The 18,195-nt window shown below is 41.1% G+C and overlaps 1 protein-coding gene across 5 annotated transcripts in view; it reads left to right on the top strand.

Moving 5' to 3' along the window:
• CEP89 (centrosomal protein 89) overlaps positions 1-18,195 on the top strand; it is an 80,464-nt gene that overhangs the window by 52,834 nt on the left and 9,435 nt on the right. For all 5 annotated transcript variants that reach the window (XM_044932188.2, XM_044932187.2, XM_006061387.4 and 2 more), the window contains 4 exons: positions 612-792; positions 14,165-14,332; positions 14,873-15,014; positions 16,403-16,492. In XM_044932188.2, the coding sequence (XP_044788123.2) occupies positions 612-792; positions 14,165-14,332; positions 14,873-15,014; positions 16,403-16,492 (581 nt within the window). The remainder of the gene's footprint in view (positions 1-611; positions 793-14,164; positions 14,333-14,872; positions 15,015-16,402; positions 16,493-18,195) is intronic.

Genomic DNA, 18,195 nt, shown 5'->3' with positions numbered 1-18,195 from the left:
GTCTTCTCCAACACCACAGTTCAAAAGCATCAATTCTTCGGCGCTCAGCTTTTTTCACAGCCCAACTCTCACATCCATACATGACTACTGGAAAAACTATAGCCTTGACTAGATGGACCTTTGTTGGCAAAGTAATGTCTCTGCTTTTGAATATGCAATCTAGGTTGGTCATAACTTTTCTTCCAAGGAGTAAGCGTCTTTTAATTTCATGGCTGCAATCACCATCTGCAGTGATTTTGGAGCCCAAAAAAAATAAAGTCTGATACTGTTTCCACTGTTTCCCCATCTATTTCCCATGAAGTGATGGGACCAGATGCCATGATCTTCGTTTTCTGAATGTTGAGCTTTAAGCCAACTTTTTCACTCTCCACTTTAACTTTCATCAAGAGGCTTTTTAGTTCCTCTTCACTTTCTGCCATAAGGATATATTTAGTGATTACTTAATATAGGGACCATAATTTCTATGAACAAAGACTTGATATTAATTTCTAGGTCTCCAATAGATTTTTTAAAGATAAGTTTTTGAGAGCTGTCACTGGTATTAGTAATCTGTAATCATGTTTTATTAAGTCTTTTGTACCAAGTCTTTATCCATCTCTTTTGTGTTTCAGTTTCTAAACTGACTAAACAGCTGATGCTTCTAGAGACTAAAGCACAGAGCCAAGAAAAGGAGCTAACTGAAAGTAAGGAGCAATTAGCAGTTTTACGTACGGAATGCCAAGAACTACAGATCCAGTTGGACAGCAAAGTTGCAATGGAAGTTCACACTTCAATTGTGAATGAATTTAAAAGGTGAGGATTTAATATCTTTTGAAGTATTAATGCATCACTGTGCATATGTTACAGGCATGTGGAGAGAGTACTCCATCTTTTTCTGCGTCATTTAGCTGTACCAGCCGTGTTGTCCAAGACTGAGAATGATAATTGTTTTATCAAAGTGGAACCTGGCCATCCTTGGGGGCTGCAGTCTGCACTTTATGTGTGTATATGTGTGTGTATATATATATGTATGTGTAGTGTATATATATATATATATATATATATATATGTATGTATCCCCCCCCCCCCCACAGTTCCAACCTCTCTCTCTCTCTTTTTTTTTTTAAGATTTATTTATTTTTGGCTACTCTGAGTCTTTGTTGCTGCCAGGCTTTCTCTAGTTGTGACGAGTGGGGGCTACTCTTCATTGCAGTGTATGGGCTTCTCACTGCGGTGGTTTCTCACGTGGAGCACAGGCTCTAGAGTGCGCAAGCTCAGTAGTTGTAGCTCACGGGCTTAGTCGCTCCATGGCATGTGGGATCTTCCCATACCAGGGAGCTAACCCGTGTCCCCTGCATTGGCAGACAGATTCTTAACCACTAGACCACCAGGGAAACCCCTCTTGTTTTTAGAACCAAAGATAATTTAATATAACTGGAAATCTAGACATCCACTAATGAGGAATTGCTGAAATGAAAGGATAGACCCATAAAATGAAATATGGTGCAGCCATTAAACATGTCACAAAAGAATGTTTTTGACATTGGAAGATAGCCACAATATATTTGTAAGTGAAGAGATTAGGTTACATAATAGTATGCACAGAATGATTACAATTTTATTTAAAAAGAAAAGAGATGTGTGTCGTGTGTGTGTGTGATTAAGCTGGCCAGCCACCCCAGTTTGTCTTGGACCTGAGGGGTTTTTCCAGGATGTGAGAATCTTCATGTTAGCGGAGATGAATAGGATGAGTTGATCACTTCCACGTGTATATGTCTATCTGTGTATAATTACATATATGTGTGTAAAATTACTTATATACCATAAATACATAGAAAATGAAATGAAAGGATGGAAAAATAACAATAACAGTTATCTTTGGCAGGTGAAATTACGGGTTCTCCGAAGAAACAACCAATGGGATATATATAAGATATGTATGTGTGTGTATATATATATATTTGGAGAGAGAAAGAGAGACTTATTTTAAGGAGTTGGCTCATACAGTTGTGGGGGCTAGCAAATCCAGACTCCATAGAGCAGGCCAGCTGGCTGGAAACTCAGACTGGAAACTGAAACTGTGTCTTGAGGCAGAATTCTTTTTAGGAAGCCTAAGTTTTTACTACTTTACCAAAATCACTGCAGATGGGGATTGCAGCCATGAAATTAAAAGATGCTTACTCCTTGGAAGGAAAGTTATGACCAACCTAGATAGCATATTGAAAAGCAGAAACATTACTTTGCCAACGAAGGTCCATCTAGTCAAGGCTATGGTTTTTCCACTGGTCACGTATGGATGTGAGAGTTGGATGGTGAAGAAAGCTGAGCACTGAAGAATTGATGCTTTTGAACTGTGGTGTTGGAGAAGACTCTTGAGAATCCCTTAGACTGCATGGAGATCCAACCAGTCCATCCTAAAGGAGATCAGTCCTGGGTGTTCTTTGGAAGGAGTGATGCTAAAGGTGAAACTCCAGTACTTGGGCCACCTCATGCGAAGAGTTGACTCATTGGAAAAGAGTCTGATGCTGGGAGGGATTGGGGGCAGGAGGAGAAGGGGACGACAGAGGATGAGATGGCTGGATGGCATTACTGACTCGATGGACGTGAGTTTGGGTGAACTCCGGGAGTTGGTGATGGACAGGGAGGCCTGGCGTGCTGAAATTCATGGGGTCGCAGAGTTGGACACGACTGAGTGACTGAACTGAACTGAAATTTTTACTCACAAGATCTTCAACTAATGGTATTAGGTAATCTCCCTTACTTAAAAGTCAACTGATTGAGATGTTAGTCACATCTACAAAATACCTTCACAGTAACATCTAACTAGTATTTGACCGAACAACTGGGCACCATAGACTAGCCAAATTGACACATAAAACTAACCATCATAATGAGTAAAGTAAATTTGTGTGTGTGTTCTATTTTCCAAGTGTTCTAATTCATAGGACTTTCCAGTCAGGAAAGCTGGCTGTCAGGCCTTTACGCTACAGGAGGGAAAGCTTTTTGCTGAGAGGCCTTGGGCTCCAAGTTGACAGGTGAGGCAGGGGATAGAGGAGGTGGAGGTGGGGAGGGGTTAGCCTGTTGGCACCATTGGAAGGATTGGTGTTTGATTGGAGAGGGAATCTAACATAGGAAGAGGGTCATGGACTCATCAGAGACAGAAGATGTGAATTCACTGAAGCCTCTGAGGCTTCAGGGCGTGTGTCCTCTGGTTGCCTCAGTTAGGGGTACCCTTTCCAGACCACAGATGAAAGAGGAATTATTAATTAGCAGCAGAGCAGTTGTTGAACCAGCTCCTACAAGCGAGGCTGGGTCTGAGGAGAAGTTGGGAAAGGTTACACCTAAGGCAAAGATGAGATCATGAAGAAAAGATTTTAATTTTTATAGAAAAGGGTGAAGTTGAACCTGTGCCTGGTGAGCTTCTAGGTCAGGTGCCTGGGTGTCGCTCTCCTATCCTGCTGAAGGCAGTGCAGTCCATAAACCTGAAGTGACTTGCCCACATCATCTTGCTTGTTCTACCTATTGGCAGCTGTGCCCAGAAGGAACCGTGACATAGGGAACAGCAGAAGCTTATTTTCCTAGTGAGCTATCCTGTTGGCTCAGAGTTGGACAGCTGGTTACACCTTGAAGCTTAGATTACTCTGTGCTTTTATTGTCGCTTAGAAAGCTTGAGCCTACTCAGCAGGGGTGATGAGATATCAGATGTCAACCCACCTGGCTAAAGAAATTTAGCAGACTCCTTTGAGGAGAGCTGAGGTTTGCAGTGACTAGTGGTGTCTGTAAAAGGCAAGTCTTTTAAAGGGCAAAGGGGCCCTGTATCCTAAAGTGAAGCTGACTATTCACATAACCCACCTACAGAGACAGACCTGGCCAGCAGTCAGTGAGTAATATCCCTGCTCAGGGAGGCACCAGAAGGACAATCTCATTATATAATACATACCAAATACTCTTTCATCCTAAAATAACAGACTATTAGGCATGTTGAAGCATTGGTTATAAGGGGAATAAATTACAGTGGAGAGAGACCTAGATAAGCAGAGAGACTCACAGCAAAGGGAACTGAGATAATACAGAAAACAAAGGAGAGTTTTTTGGCTGCATTGTGCGGCCTGTGGGATCTTAGTTCCCAGACCAGGGATTGAACTTGGGCCACAGCAGTGAAAGCCCAGAATCCCAACCACTAGGCCACCAAGAAACTCCCAAGGAGAGTTTAAAAGTATAAAATGCCATGGCAAAAAAGTGTAATCATTAAATAAGAAAAATTTTTAATGATTACCAGAATTTTTTTTTAAAAATCAGTAGAAGGACTGAAAGATAAATTTGTGGATTCACTCAGAACATCAGGAAACAAACAGTTGGGAATGGAGAGAAAAAGTAATGGAAGACCTATCTAAGAGGCCCAGCCTCAGATCATCAGGAATCTCAAAGAGATTAAAGAAAATGGAAAGGGAGATATTAATAGTTGAAAGGCATCTCCAGATCTCTGAAGCCCTTGATTGAAAGGACCCACAGAACCCAGCATGTGAATGAAAAAGACTCACAACGAGACACATCCATCATCCACAAGTGAACAGTAAGCTGGGACCCTCAGGGCTACGTCCCCAGGTCAAGTAGACTGGAAGTAACCAGCCGTCAGTCCTTTCTGAAGGAAGGCCCCTTCTAAAAATGTTTCAAGGGAAGTATCCAGGACATAGAGAAAGGCAGACAGACAGTGACTCGGAACCAGTAGAAACAATAGCAAATAACGATGAGGAGTCCAGGTATTAGAATTATCAAAGACTCTACAGCAGCTATTGTGCTTTAAGAAAGAAAAGACAAGCTCCAAATTGTCTTCAGAGAACTATAAAACATGACAATAGTGGGATTGAAAAGGAAGGAATAGAATTTTTAGAACTGAAAAGTACAATAACTTAAATTGCAAACTCAGTGGATGGGCATACCTACAGATTAGACACAGCTGAAGTGAAGTGGGGAACTGAAATATGTTCAAGTGAAACATAGCTCAGGGTGGGACTTCCCTGGTGGTCCAGTGGCTAAGACTTCACGCCCCTAGTGCAGGGAGCCTGGGTTCGATCCCTGGTCAGGGAACTAGATCCCACATGCCTCAACGAAGAGTTTGCATGCCGCAACTAAGACCTGGTGCAGCCAAATTAATAAAATATTTAAGCTGGTTTAAATCATCCAGAAAATTTTTAAAAAACTCAGGAGGAAAAAAAAAAAAACCCTCAGGAGGACATAAGAGTGTTCGGTGGTTGAGGTACCACTAGATTGGAGACAGGAGGCAGTATGGGGGGATTGGCACCCCACTCCAGTACTCTTGCCTGGAAAATCCCATGGATGGAGGAGCCTGGAAGGCTGCAGTCCATGGGGTCGCTGAGGGTCGGACACGACTGAGCAACTTCACTTTCACTTTTCACTTTCCTGCATTGGAGAAGGAAATGGCAACCTACTCCAGTGTTCTTGCCTGGAGAATCCTAGGGATGGGAGAGCCTGGTGGGCTACCGTCTGTGGGGTCGCACAGAGTCGGACATGACTGAAGTGACTTAGCAGTAGCAGCAGTATTCAATCAGAAGTAGTAGTTGGAGACAGAATATCTGAGAATCTTCCCCAATTGATGTCAATACCTGGGTTATGCCAGGATGGTTTCCTTCAGAGGACTTCAGTGGCAGCAGGTGTTAACAGGGGTGTTGTGGTCCCTTGAATGTTAACTTCAGGGTGCTGGATATAAGCAAACTCTGTGGAACCTAGAATTTTCTTACTAGAGAAAAGCCCTTTTAGAAATGAAGTCAAATAAGGATATTTTTCCAAACCAAAATGAGTGTCAACCATGCAGTAGATGTGCATTAAAGGCAGTTCTAAAATAGAAGGCATGAATCAGGAGGAAAGTAAAATAGAAGGCATGAATCAGGAGGAAAGTAAAATAGAAGGCATGAATCAGGAGGAAAGTAAAATAGAAGTAAAATAGAGGCGTAAATCAGGAGGAAAGGAACTCAAGGTGGGGGTCTGGGGAGAAGGCTAGAACTGAGAGTAAAAGATAGTGGTGAATCTGTGGGTAAATGTAAGTAAACATTGATTCTATATACCAATAAAGATAATAGCTTTGGGGACTTAATACATAGAATTGAAATGTACAGCAAAAACAGCATGTAATTAGTGAGGCGGTAAATGGAATTTGTGTTCTAAAGTCTATCATTTAGAAGATGGATAAAGGTGTTGATTTTATTATTTGAAAACATGTGTGGTGAAATTTCTGGGAACAGTATGTGTTTTACTTCTCAACCAGTATAGGGAAAGAATGATTTAAAAACTAATCCAAATGACAGCAAAAAAATAACAAGTGAGAAAATAGAAACCACAAAGTAAAAATATTAGATTGAAAGGCAAATATATCAGTCAGAGGAAAAGTGAAGTGGAGAAGTTCATCACTCATAGGTCCTGGAGGAAGTACAGAGCACTCCTTGTGGGGTCATGTGGGAGGTCAGGGCAGGTGTAGGCAGAGAGAAATTGGCAGGACCTGGGGCACACGCCTTTATTAGGGTCCATGGGTGGAGTGCTTTGGGGTTCCTGGGCTAGAGCCAGAAGAGCAGAGTTTTGGTAAGCATCAGTGGGGATGGGGAAGGACCTTACCTAAAGGGTGCACAAAGGGAAGGCCCTGGATGGGGAAGAGTGCCTATCACAAGCGTCGCTGGGGGAGTCATGCCATGAACTTACATTGACCTGTGACTCCGTTGGCTGTTATCTAGGGCCTGTGTTCCAGAGTGGGCCTAGTGTTACTTCAAAGCCCCTGCGGGCCTCTTGGCCACAGAAAATGGATGCCAAGGCAGCAGGGTCATGGAGTGGTTTACCAGAACTCTCTACAGCAACTCTGTGTTGCCTTCAAGATGTACACCTCAAGCAGAAAGACACAGGAAGTTCAAAAGCAAAAGGACAGAAAAAGCTATACTACTCAAATACAAACCAAAAGAAAAGTGGTAAATTACATGAATATCTGACAAGATAAATGCCAAGGTAAAAAAACTACTTAACAAAGAGGATCAATTCATAGGGATAAAGGGTTCAGTCCATCAAGTAGATGTTTAAATTTGTGTGCACTCAGAAAAAACTTCATTCACATCAACACATTTGAAAATTTAGATGAAATGGTCACATTCCTTGAAAAATACAGCTTGTCAAAACCGACTCATAAAGAAAAAGAATACCTGAATATTCCTTTGGTCATTAAAGAAATTGAATCCAAAGATCTTCCCTTGAAGAAAACTACAGACTTAGAAACCTTCACGAGAGAACTCTGTAAATATTCAAGGAGGAAATAATTCCAGTCTCACATAAACCCTTCTTCAAGAACAGAAGAAGAGTTAATGCTCTCTAATTCATTTTCTGAGGTAAATACAACCTTGATGCCAAAAGCCAACAGTGATGATTTAAGAAAGGAAAATTACATTTCATTTTCACTCATGCATCTAGATGTAAAAACTCTAAAATGAAAGTCACTAGCTCATGTCCTACTCTTTGCGACCCCATAGAGTCCATGGAATTCTCCAGGCCAGAACTCTGGAGTGGGTAGCCTTTCCCTTCTCCAGGGGATCTTCCCAACCCAGGGATCAAACCCAGGTCTCCCGCATTGCAGGCAGATTCTTTATCAGCTGACCCACAAGGGAAGCCCTAAAAAAAAGGCTTCTAAAAACAGTAATAGATATGAACTTCCTTAATGGTTCTATTAGAAAATAAAACAATAGTAAATGTCACTGTTGGTGGTGAAATGTTGTACGCTTTGCTATTGAGGCTGGAAACAAGACAAAGATGCCCTCTGATACCATTTCTAAACAACGCTAACAACATTGTTACGAAATGGAAACTAGTGCCCACTATGCCTATGGCAAGAAAAAAGTTATAAAGTTTGGGAAGAAGGAAATAATAGTGTCATTATTCATAGATGATACAATTCCATATATAGAAAACAAATTACAAATATATCATTAGAAATAATGGATTTTTGCCCTGCAGTAATCAAAACAGCATGGTAGGGACTTCCCTGGTGGTCCGTTGGTTACGAATCCACCGCCGATGCAGGGGATGTGGGTTCAATCCCTGGTCTTGGAAGATCTCACATGCCATGGGGCAATTAAGACCATACTGAGCTTACATTCTAGGGCTGTAACTCCTGACCTTGTGTGCTGCAGCTGCTGAAACCTGCACACCCATATTCTGCGATGAGAAGCCACCTCGCCACAACTAGAGAAAGCCTGCACACAGCAACAAAGACCTAGCACAGCCAAAAAAATAAATGCAGCATGGTACTGGCAGAGAAAAAGACACGAGTCAGTGGAAAAGAACAGAGCGCCCAGAAATAAATCCACACACCTACAGTCACTTAATCTTCCACAATGGAGGCAAGAATATGCAATAGGGAAAACCTGGCCCCTTCGGCAAGTGGTGGTGATAAGGTGGACGGCCACATGCAAATCAATGAAGTGAGAACACACGCTCTCACCACATACAAGCTGTGTACCTATGGCTGATTCATGTTGAGGTTTGACAGAAAACAACAAAATTCTGTAAAGCAATTATCCTCCAGTTAAAAATAAACTAATTTTTAAAAAAGAAAAAAAACTCAAAATGGCTTAAGAACTTAAACATAAGATGTGACACCATAAAACTCCTGGAAGAGAACATAGGTAAAACATTCTCCAACATAAATCATACCAGTGTTTTCTTAGATCAGTCTCCCAAAAGCAATAGAAATAAAAACAAAAAATAAACAAATGAGACCTAATCAAACTTTCAAGCTTTACCACAACAAAGGAAGCCATGCATGCATAGTCAGTCGCTTCAGTCATGTCCAACTTTTTGCAACCCCATGGACTGTAGCCTGCCAGCCTCCTCTGCCCATGAGATTCTCCAGGCAAGAATACTGGAGCGTGTTGCCATGCCCTCCTTCAGGGGATCTTCGGACCCAGGAATCAAACCTGCATCTCCTGCATTGCAGAGGGATTTGTTACTGCTGAGCCACCGAGGAAGACCCTTAAGCAAAATGAAAAGACAGTCTACAGAATGGGAGAAAATATTTGCAAACGATGCAAGCAAGAAAGGTTTAATTTCCAGAATAAACAAATAGCTCATACATCTCAATAGCAAAAACAACAACAAAAACCAATTGAAAAACAGGCGGAAGACCTAAAGAGACGTTTCTCCAAGAAGACATACAGATAGCCGATATTCACATGAGACCTTGTTCAACATTGCTAATTTTGAGAAGTACAAATCGAAACTGCAGTGAGGTATCACTTCATGCTGGTCAGAATGGCTATCATTAAAAATTCTACAAGTAACAAATGCTGGAGAGGGTGTGGAGAAAGGGAACCCTTCTACCCTGTTGGTGGGAATGTAAGTTGGTTCAGCCACTGTGGAAAACATGGAAGTTCCTCAGAAAACTAAAAATAGAATTACTGTATGATTTAGCAATCCCACGCCTGGGCATGTATCCAGACAAAACTATAATTCAAAAAGATACATGCACCCCTATGTTCATAGCAGCACTATTCACAATATCCAGGACATTGAAACAACCTAAATGTCCCTCAACAGATGAATGGATAAAAATGAGGCTGCTGCTGCTGCTAAGTCGCTTCAGTCGTGTCCGACTCTGTGCGACCCCATAGACAGAAGCCCACCAGGCTCCCCTGTCCCAGGGATTCTCCAGGCAAGAACACTGGAGTACCGGGTTGCCATTTCCTTCTCCAATGCATGAAAGTGAAAAGTGAAAGGGAAGTCGCTCAGTCGTGTCCGACTCTTATCGACCCCATGGACTGCAGCCTACCAGGCTCCTCCATCCATGGGATTTTCCAAGCAAGAGTACTGGAGTGGGGTGCCATTGCTTTCTCCAAAAATGAGGCAGTACATATATATAAGGTTGGTGCAAACATAATTGTGGTTTCAGACTGTGAATTTTAAATCATCATAACTAGGCTCAAACACATCTTTATTTATCAAAAATAGGAATCATTAAAATCAACACATTTTTGCCAATGAGAAATAAGTTTGTTCCTGTAGCATAAAAATCCGTGCAGAATGCAATGAACTCCTGGAAAGCATTTCCTGCTAGTTGTGGAAGCATTTTCCCTCCAAAAAGTTGTCAAGATGCTTGAAGAAGTGGTAATCGGTCGGCAAGAGAGGTCAGGTGAATATGGCAGATGAATCAAAACTTTGTAGCCCGATTCGTTCAGCTTTTGAGGTGTCGGTTGTGTGACGTGTGGTAGACATTGTTGTGGAGAAGAATTAGGCCCTTCTGACCAGTGTAGGCATTTCAGTTTTCAGTGCCTCGCGAAGGGTCAGACACGACTGAGCGGCTTCACTTTCACTTTTCACTTTCATATATTGGAGAAGGAAATGGCAACCCACTCCAGTGTTCTTGCCTGGAGAATCCCATGGACGGAGGAGCCTGGTAGGCTGCACTCCATGGGGTCGCACAGAGTCGGACATGACTGAGCAACTTCACTTTCACTCTTCACTTTCATGCATTGGAGGAGGAAATGGCAACCCACTCCAGTGTTCTTGCCTGGAGAACCCAGGGACGGGGGAGCCTGGTGGGCTGCCATCTCTGGGGTTGCACAGAGTCGGACACAACTGAAGCGACTTAGCAGCAGCATCGATTTGCTGAGCATAGTTCTCAGATGCAATGGTTTCACTGGGATTTAGAAAGCTGTAGTGGATCAGACAGGTAGCAGACCACTAGACAGTGGCTGTGAGCTTTTTTTGGTGCAAGTTTGCTTTGGGAAGTGCTTTGGAGCTTCTTCTCAGTCCAACCACTGAACTGGTCATCACTGGTTGCCTATAAAATCCACTTTTCATCACAGTCCAGTCGAGAAATAGTTCATTGTTGTTGCGTGGAGTAAAAGAAGATGATACTTCAAAACCATTTTTTAAAATTTTCGGTCAGCTCACAAGACACCCACTTAGCAAGTTTTTTCACCTTTCCAATATGCTTCAAGTGCTGAACAACTGCAGAATGGTCGATGTTGAGTTCTTCAGCAACTTCTCGTGCAGTTGTAAGAGGATCAGCTTTGATGACGCCTTCAGTTGTTCGTTGTCAACCTCCGATGGCCGGCCACTACACGCCTCATCTTCAAGGCCATTGACTCCTTTGCAAAACCTCTTGAACCACTACTGCATTGTAATTTCATTAGCAGTTCCTGGGCCAAATGCATTGTTGATGTTGTGAGTTGTCTCTCTTGCTTTATGACCCATTTTGAATGCAAATAAGAAAATAGCTCAAAAAAAAAATAAATTTAGAAAAAGAAAAAAAAATAGCTTGAATTTGCTTTTTTTCTAACATCACTTCTATGGTCTATAATAAATATAAAATAAACAGCAAGTAATAAGTCATTAGCAAAAAACATAAAGCGAGAAATGCACATGGAAGTGATGTAGAACATAACCACATTTAAGAATGTATTCCGATATCAAGTGGCAAAGCTCAGCAATACAAAGCCACGGTTACTTTTGTACCAACCTAATGCAGGGGACTACTGCTCAGTCATAAAAATTAACAAAACAACTCCACTGGCAGCAGCATGGATGCAACTGCATAAGTGAAGTAAGTCAGAAAGAAAGATAAATACCGTATGATATCACTTGTATGTGGAATCTAAAATATAACACGAACCCATCATGAAACTGAAATGGAATCACAGACGTAGAAAGCAGACTGGTGGTTGCCAAGGGGGAAGGGAGTGGAAGAGGGGTGGATTTTAAGTTTGGGGTTTCAGATGCACACTTCTGTTTACAGAATGGATAAATAAGGTCCTACTGCGTAGCACAGGGAACGATATTCAATATCCTGTGATAAAGCATAACGGAAAGAATATGGAAAAGAATGTGTGTGTGTGTGTACGTATATATATATGTATGTCTGAGTTATTTTGCTGTAGAGCAATAATTAACACGTTACAAATCACCTATACTTCAGTTAAATAATAGTGAACTCTTGCAAAGTTGGTAGAAACAATTTATAAAAAATTAATTATAGGGGACTTCCCTGGTGGCCCAGTGACTAAGACTGCACTCCCAGTGCGGGGGGCCCAGGTTCAATCCCTGGTCAGGGAACTAGATCCCACATGCCTTAACTAAAGATCTGCATGCCACAGCTAAGACTCCTGTGCAGCCAAATAAATAAATAATATTTTCTAAAAATTTAATCATATTTCTTTGTAGGAATAAATATATAGACAGTGACATTTTGAAGAAGAATCCCTCCCCCCCCCCAAAAAAAAAGGAAAGGAGGAAGGGAGGTACTGTTAACAAAGCCTCACAAATAGGAATAGAAAGATTCACAGTACTTTTATGGGAAAAATCATTAAACTTTATTAATAATTTCACTGGGTAAACAATGCCAAGTTGATGGGTTTTTGCTTTTGGAGTTTTTTCCCATTCAGTTTACAGATGTTCTCCATATGAAATGCTACATTTTACTTGTTTCTAAGTTTGTTCCATTAAGCAATGCCCCAGTAAACTTTCTTGTGCACATTAATCAGTTTCCCTGAATATATAGGTAGAGGTGGCAGTGTTTGGCCATAGAGTAAATGCACATTTTAGATTTTGACATATTGTTCTCTGAGATAGCTGTGCACACCCAGCAGCACTTTCCCAGCATTTCCTGTTGTCTTTGGTTGCTCTTCATTATGAACTTTTTGATTGATTTTGTGAACTAGATTTTTCTACCAAGTGAGCGATGAAAACACTTTTAAATAAAATTCTAAAATCCAAACAAAAAACAGCAGAGAACCAGGAGGGAAAGATGGAAGGAAGGGGTAGTTAGGAAGTTTGGGATCAACATGTACACACTTCTGAATTTAGAATGGATAGCAAACAAGGACCTACTTTATAGCACAGGGAACTCAAACTCTGCTCAGTGTTATGTAGCAGCCTGGATAGGGCGGGAGTTTGGGGGAGAATGGATACATGTATATGTATGGCTGTGTCCCTTTGCTGTCTTCCTGAATCTATCCCATTGTTAATCTTCTTTACTCCAATATAAAATAAAAAGTTTATTAAAAAAAACAGCAAAGAAAAAGATAAAGGGTGAGTTTAATTCAAACCTCAATTCTGTGGGGTGTCCACTCTTTGATTAACTAAAACTAGTCAAGTAGGAAACAGTGGAAAAGTGGAAACTGTTTAGAAAATTACTGTTTAGAGAGCCAACTCAGGCTGAAGTCATTGAAATTGTGTGGCAAGTGAGGCCAACCCCAAACATATGCAGTGTGAGGCTTGTTCACTAGCCAGCCAGCCAGGAAGGAAGCCCCATGTGGTACCCAAAGAGACTCCGTGGTACCTGGAGAGCCCCCATCTCTCAGCATGCCGGGCAGCCTCTGGGTGTGTGGCCATACCTGTTCATTCTCAGTTATTTCAGGAAAATTGAGCAAGAAAACCAGTGAAGGAACAACTCTTCTTTCAAGCATCATTTTGCCAGAATTATATACTATTTGTATGCCCTCCTTGTTTTATCGTTTGTTTTATCAAAAAAACATAATTATTTAAGTCTGAAATAAAATTTGTTTTAGCCTTAGGATTTGAGGGAGGGGCAATTATAACTATGTTTAAAAAAAAAAAAAAAAAAAGAGCTGTCTTAAATTCTTCCTGAAAGGAGTAGAGTATTTGTTTTTGTTGTTCAGTCACTCAGTTGTGTCCGACTCTGCAACCCCATGGACTGTTAGCCTGCCAGGCTTCTGGAGTTTGCTCAAACTCATGTCCATTGATGCCATCCAACCATCTCATCCTCTGTCATCCTCTTCTCTTCCTGCCTTCAGTCTCTACCAGCATCAGGGTCTTTTCCAATGAGTTGGCTCTTCGTTCGCATAGGGTGGCCAAAGTATTGGCGCTTCAACTTCAGCATCAGTCCTTCCAGTGAATATTCAGGATTGATTTCCTCTAAGTATATTTATATGCATACACAGAGACATGAACAAAAATTGTGAGCAGAAAAAGGGATGAGATCATTACCATCAGAGGAGTATGTCTACAGCCAGGCCCTCTCTGCTGCCCTGCAGGAACTCCCCACTAGCTCCCCCAGGGACTGCCTGAGGCTGTTCCCACAGAGGCCTCCAAAGGACCCCCCCAGGCTGCCTGGCAGTGGCTACCTCATTTAACCTCACTGTATTGGATGCAAGCTGGTGATATTTTTGTCCATCAGCCAGTTGCAGAAAGAAGGAGAGAAAGAAAACGCTGAGATGGAAGAGTTGATGGAAAAGCTGGCAGCCCTGCAAGTACAGAAAAAGAGCCTGCTCTTAGAGAAGAAAAATCTGACGGCTAAAAACAAGGCACTGGAAGCTGAACTCGAAAAGGCACAGAAAATAAATAGGTGGGGTTTTTTTCCTCTTAAACTGTTTTTTTTTTTTTTAATAGTTAAAAAAAGACCATTGAATATTCTATTTCATATTCTTTATCTTTTCTTTTTCTCTTATTGGCAATGAAATGGAAAGGGGTAAATGAGATTATTAAATATCAAAATATAAAATATGACCAACGTTATAACGATGACCCTTAAGAATCTGAAATTTCTTGAAGTTCTTTACTAAGTGTTTCCCTAAAGTCTAATCCAGGGATTTCTTTTTCACAAATACCTTTTAAAGAACACAAGCCAAAAAATTAATATAATATTAGCATGTTACTTGCATTAAACATTTTGCAGTTTCTGTTGTCTTGAAGTCAATAGTTAATGCTTCCTTTAAAATTAAATTCAGGTACCTATTCTCACTTTGAAACTTCATGGAAGATTAAGGTTGATGAAGAATACACTTAAATGCTCACATACTTGCTGTTTTTATAATACAGATATTCACTGTGCCCTGGCCATGCAGGCTAATACATTTTTTTATTCCACCATTTGGGGGAACTCTAGGAGATCTCAAAAGAAAATTGATGTCCTCAAAAAGCAGGTGGAAAAAGCCATGGAGAATGAAATGTCTGCTCACCAGTACCTGGCAACTCTTGTTGGCCTGGCAGAGAACGTAACCCAGGAACGTGACAACCTTGTGTTTTTGGTAAGTTTCCTCACATGCACCACAACTGAGAACCTGGCACAGCCAAGTAAATAAATACTTTAAAAATCAGGTTTAAAAGAAAAGAATTCTATCTGTGTTCAATAGAATTCATCCCAGTGACAGTTTAAAGGGGCACAAAGAGGCAGCTACACCAGGAGTACTCACCCCTATGTTACCCTGTCCTGGGCCTTGTGAGAGCCCCTTATATCTTACTTTATTGATACTGGCATCTTCATTTCTAATCCTGCCTTTAGGATGGGTTTTCCATGTGACTTTGTGGCAAGTTTTATTACCTGGGTCTTAGTTTAACTTTCTAGAAAATCAGTTGACACTATTATATTACCTTAGAAGGAATGCTCACCTTTACTTAAATTTTTTTTTTCTTTTTTTTTTCCCATTTGAAACAGTTAATTTATAATACGTAGAAGTTTATGTCCCAACTGGGTATTACTCTAAGTCACTCCACTTTGGTGACATCCCTCTTGGATCTCCTGCCTGTCACATTTGGTTTGGAGAATGGCATTGTGCCTTCATCTGTTATCCTTAATTTTGTTAATTACTCAAATAGTCAAGTGAGAAGTTTATTTGCTGTTGGGGTCCTTTAATGGACCGGAACCTTGTGGTCCAGAGTCGATGATAAGAAAGTGAAAGAGAGAGCCAGAGGGAGGGGGAGAGAGAGAGAGAAAGACACGGGGACCCAAGCTCTGATGGAGCAAAGGTGCTTTAATGATCTATGAGTACATATAGGCTGTTGTACAAGACATTTCTTTCGACAATGATAAAGATCAGCAAACCAAATGTACAGCAACCGTTACCAAGGGCACAAGGGATTAATAATCGTCACAAGGTCAGGAGAAAATCCATATCTCAAGAAAGAGGATGGAGACTAAGCAGTTTTGTCTTTACTGAAGGAGATTGAAGCCTGTCTCATATCACGACCTCAGTCCTGGGAGCGGCTTCTGCTCCACTGGTGTCTGAGGACAGAAACTAATAAGGAACAGAGGATTTATGAGAAACAGCACATAGGAACCTTCCTGGTAAACATTCCCTGATAATTTGCATCTTGGCACTTACTCCTTGGATGTGATGGAAGGAATGGTATATTTCCTGAGAATAGAAAAGGCGCTGAAAGTTTACATCCCCCTTGTTTGAGGGATTTGGCTTTGTTATTGGGTGCAGGAGGGGTGCCCAGCATGCCATTCTTGGCTCTTCCCGCCCTCAGCTATTGGTCCAAGTTCTCACACAGGGGTTAGGAATCTGGAGATGGGAAGTGGCAGAATGGTAATACTCTTTGTAATAATAGTCTTAGCAGAAGAATGTTTTAATATTTTAAGTTTTCTATTAAACTAAGAACACTTTATTGTTTTTCTTTTTACTTTACTCCATAGGCTAAATGTTTAGAAAGTGAAAACCATGGAGTTCTCAACAGAATGACAGAAGACAGTATTCGCTTGGGAAGGTTGAAAGAGAAAATCAAGGTACGCAGACATTGAGCCAGTTTCACATGGAAACTGGCTACCTGGGGTCAGATTTCCATGTTTAAGAAAATGACCCATTTTGCATACATGTATCACTAATCATCCACAGAGTAAAGCAGTTTTGGTTTCTCTGGCAGAAACAGTAATTCTTAAAAGTTTTTATTCATAAACTTTAAAAAATTTTTATACTTTTACTACTGTATAACATTTCAATGAATATCCCCTTATACAACTAACTTTATTTTAAAATCTGCTCAATGGTTTCCTTTGTAAAGGAATTGGATTTTAGGATCTCATGGGATGAACATTTGGACTTCTAAAATCCATTTGTGCACATTTTTCAGCAACTCCGGTGCTAACAGCATAATGGCTGTAGTTTGGGAGTTTACCATCATCTAGACTCACAAAGTAATCTGACTAAAAATGGGTTCTGTACCATTTCTCATCATAACCTAATCCACCAGCTCAATTTATTTCCCACCATTGCTGTAACAATAATGTGCTCTGGCCATCTGTTTTCAATAGCACCATCATCCCTCAAGTATCTCTACATCCTTAATACAAGCCCCACCTTTGCCCCTGACCTCTCCACCATCCCACATTGGTCCACCATGCCCCTGAGTACTGATGTTTCAGAACCAGTAAATCCTCTGCATCTTCAGCTCTCCTCTAGCATTTTCTTGATCTGGTTTTCTTTTTTTTTACTTTTTATTTTGTTTTGGGGTACAGCCAATTAATAATGTTGTGGTAGTTTCAGGTGAATGGTGAAGGGACTCAGCCACACATATACGTGTATCCATTCTCCCCCAAACTCCCCTCCCACCCTGGCTGCCACATAACACTGAGCAGAGTTCCATGTGCTTGCTATGCAGTATGTCGTTATTGGTTATCCATTTCAAGTCTAGCGGTGTGTCCAGGCAACCGTGGATTTGTGGATTAGTCTCTAAGTCTGTGAGTCTCTTTCTGTTTTGTAAGTTAATTTGTATCATTTCTTTTTTAGATTCCACATATAAGGCATGTCATATGATATTTCTCCTTCTCTGTCTGACTTACCTCATTCCATATGATACTCTCTAGGTCCACCCATGTTGCTGCAAATGACATTATTTCATTCTGAGTAATATTCTGGTGTATGTATGCACCATGTCTTCCTTATCCACTCCTCTGTCGATGGACATTTAGGTTGCTTCCGTATCTTGGCTGTTGTAAACAGTGCTGCAGTGAACACTGGGGCGCATATAGCCTTCTGGATCATGTTTTTCTCCAGATATGGGCCCAGGAGTGGGATTGCAGGGTCACATGGTAGCTCTATTTTTAGTTTTTTAAGGAACCTCCATGCTATTCTCCACAGTGGCTATACCAGTTTACATTCCCACCAGCAGTGCAGGAGGGTTCCATTCTCTCCACACCCTCTCCAGCATTTGTTGTTTGTGGATTTTTTGATGATAGCCATTCTGGTTGGTGTGAGGTGATATTTCATTTTAGTTTTGACTTGCATTTTCTCTAATGATTAGCAGTGTTGAACATCTTTTCATGTGCTTCTTGGCCATCTGTATGCCTTCTTTGGAGAAATGTCTATTTAGGTCTTCTGGCCATTTGTTGGCTGGGTTGTCTATTTTGATGCTGTTAAGCATCATGAGCTGTTTGTAGATTTTGGAGACTAATCCCTTGGTGGTCACATTATTTGTGGATATTTTCTCCCA

This window comes from Bubalus bubalis, chromosome 18 (assembly GCF_019923935.1).
Source record: "Bubalus bubalis isolate 160015118507 breed Murrah chromosome 18, NDDB_SH_1, whole genome shotgun sequence".
Classification (NCBI taxonomy): Eukaryota; Metazoa; Chordata; class Mammalia; order Artiodactyla; family Bovidae; genus Bubalus; species Bubalus bubalis.
This window is presented reverse-complemented; position numbering and strand designations above follow the sequence as displayed.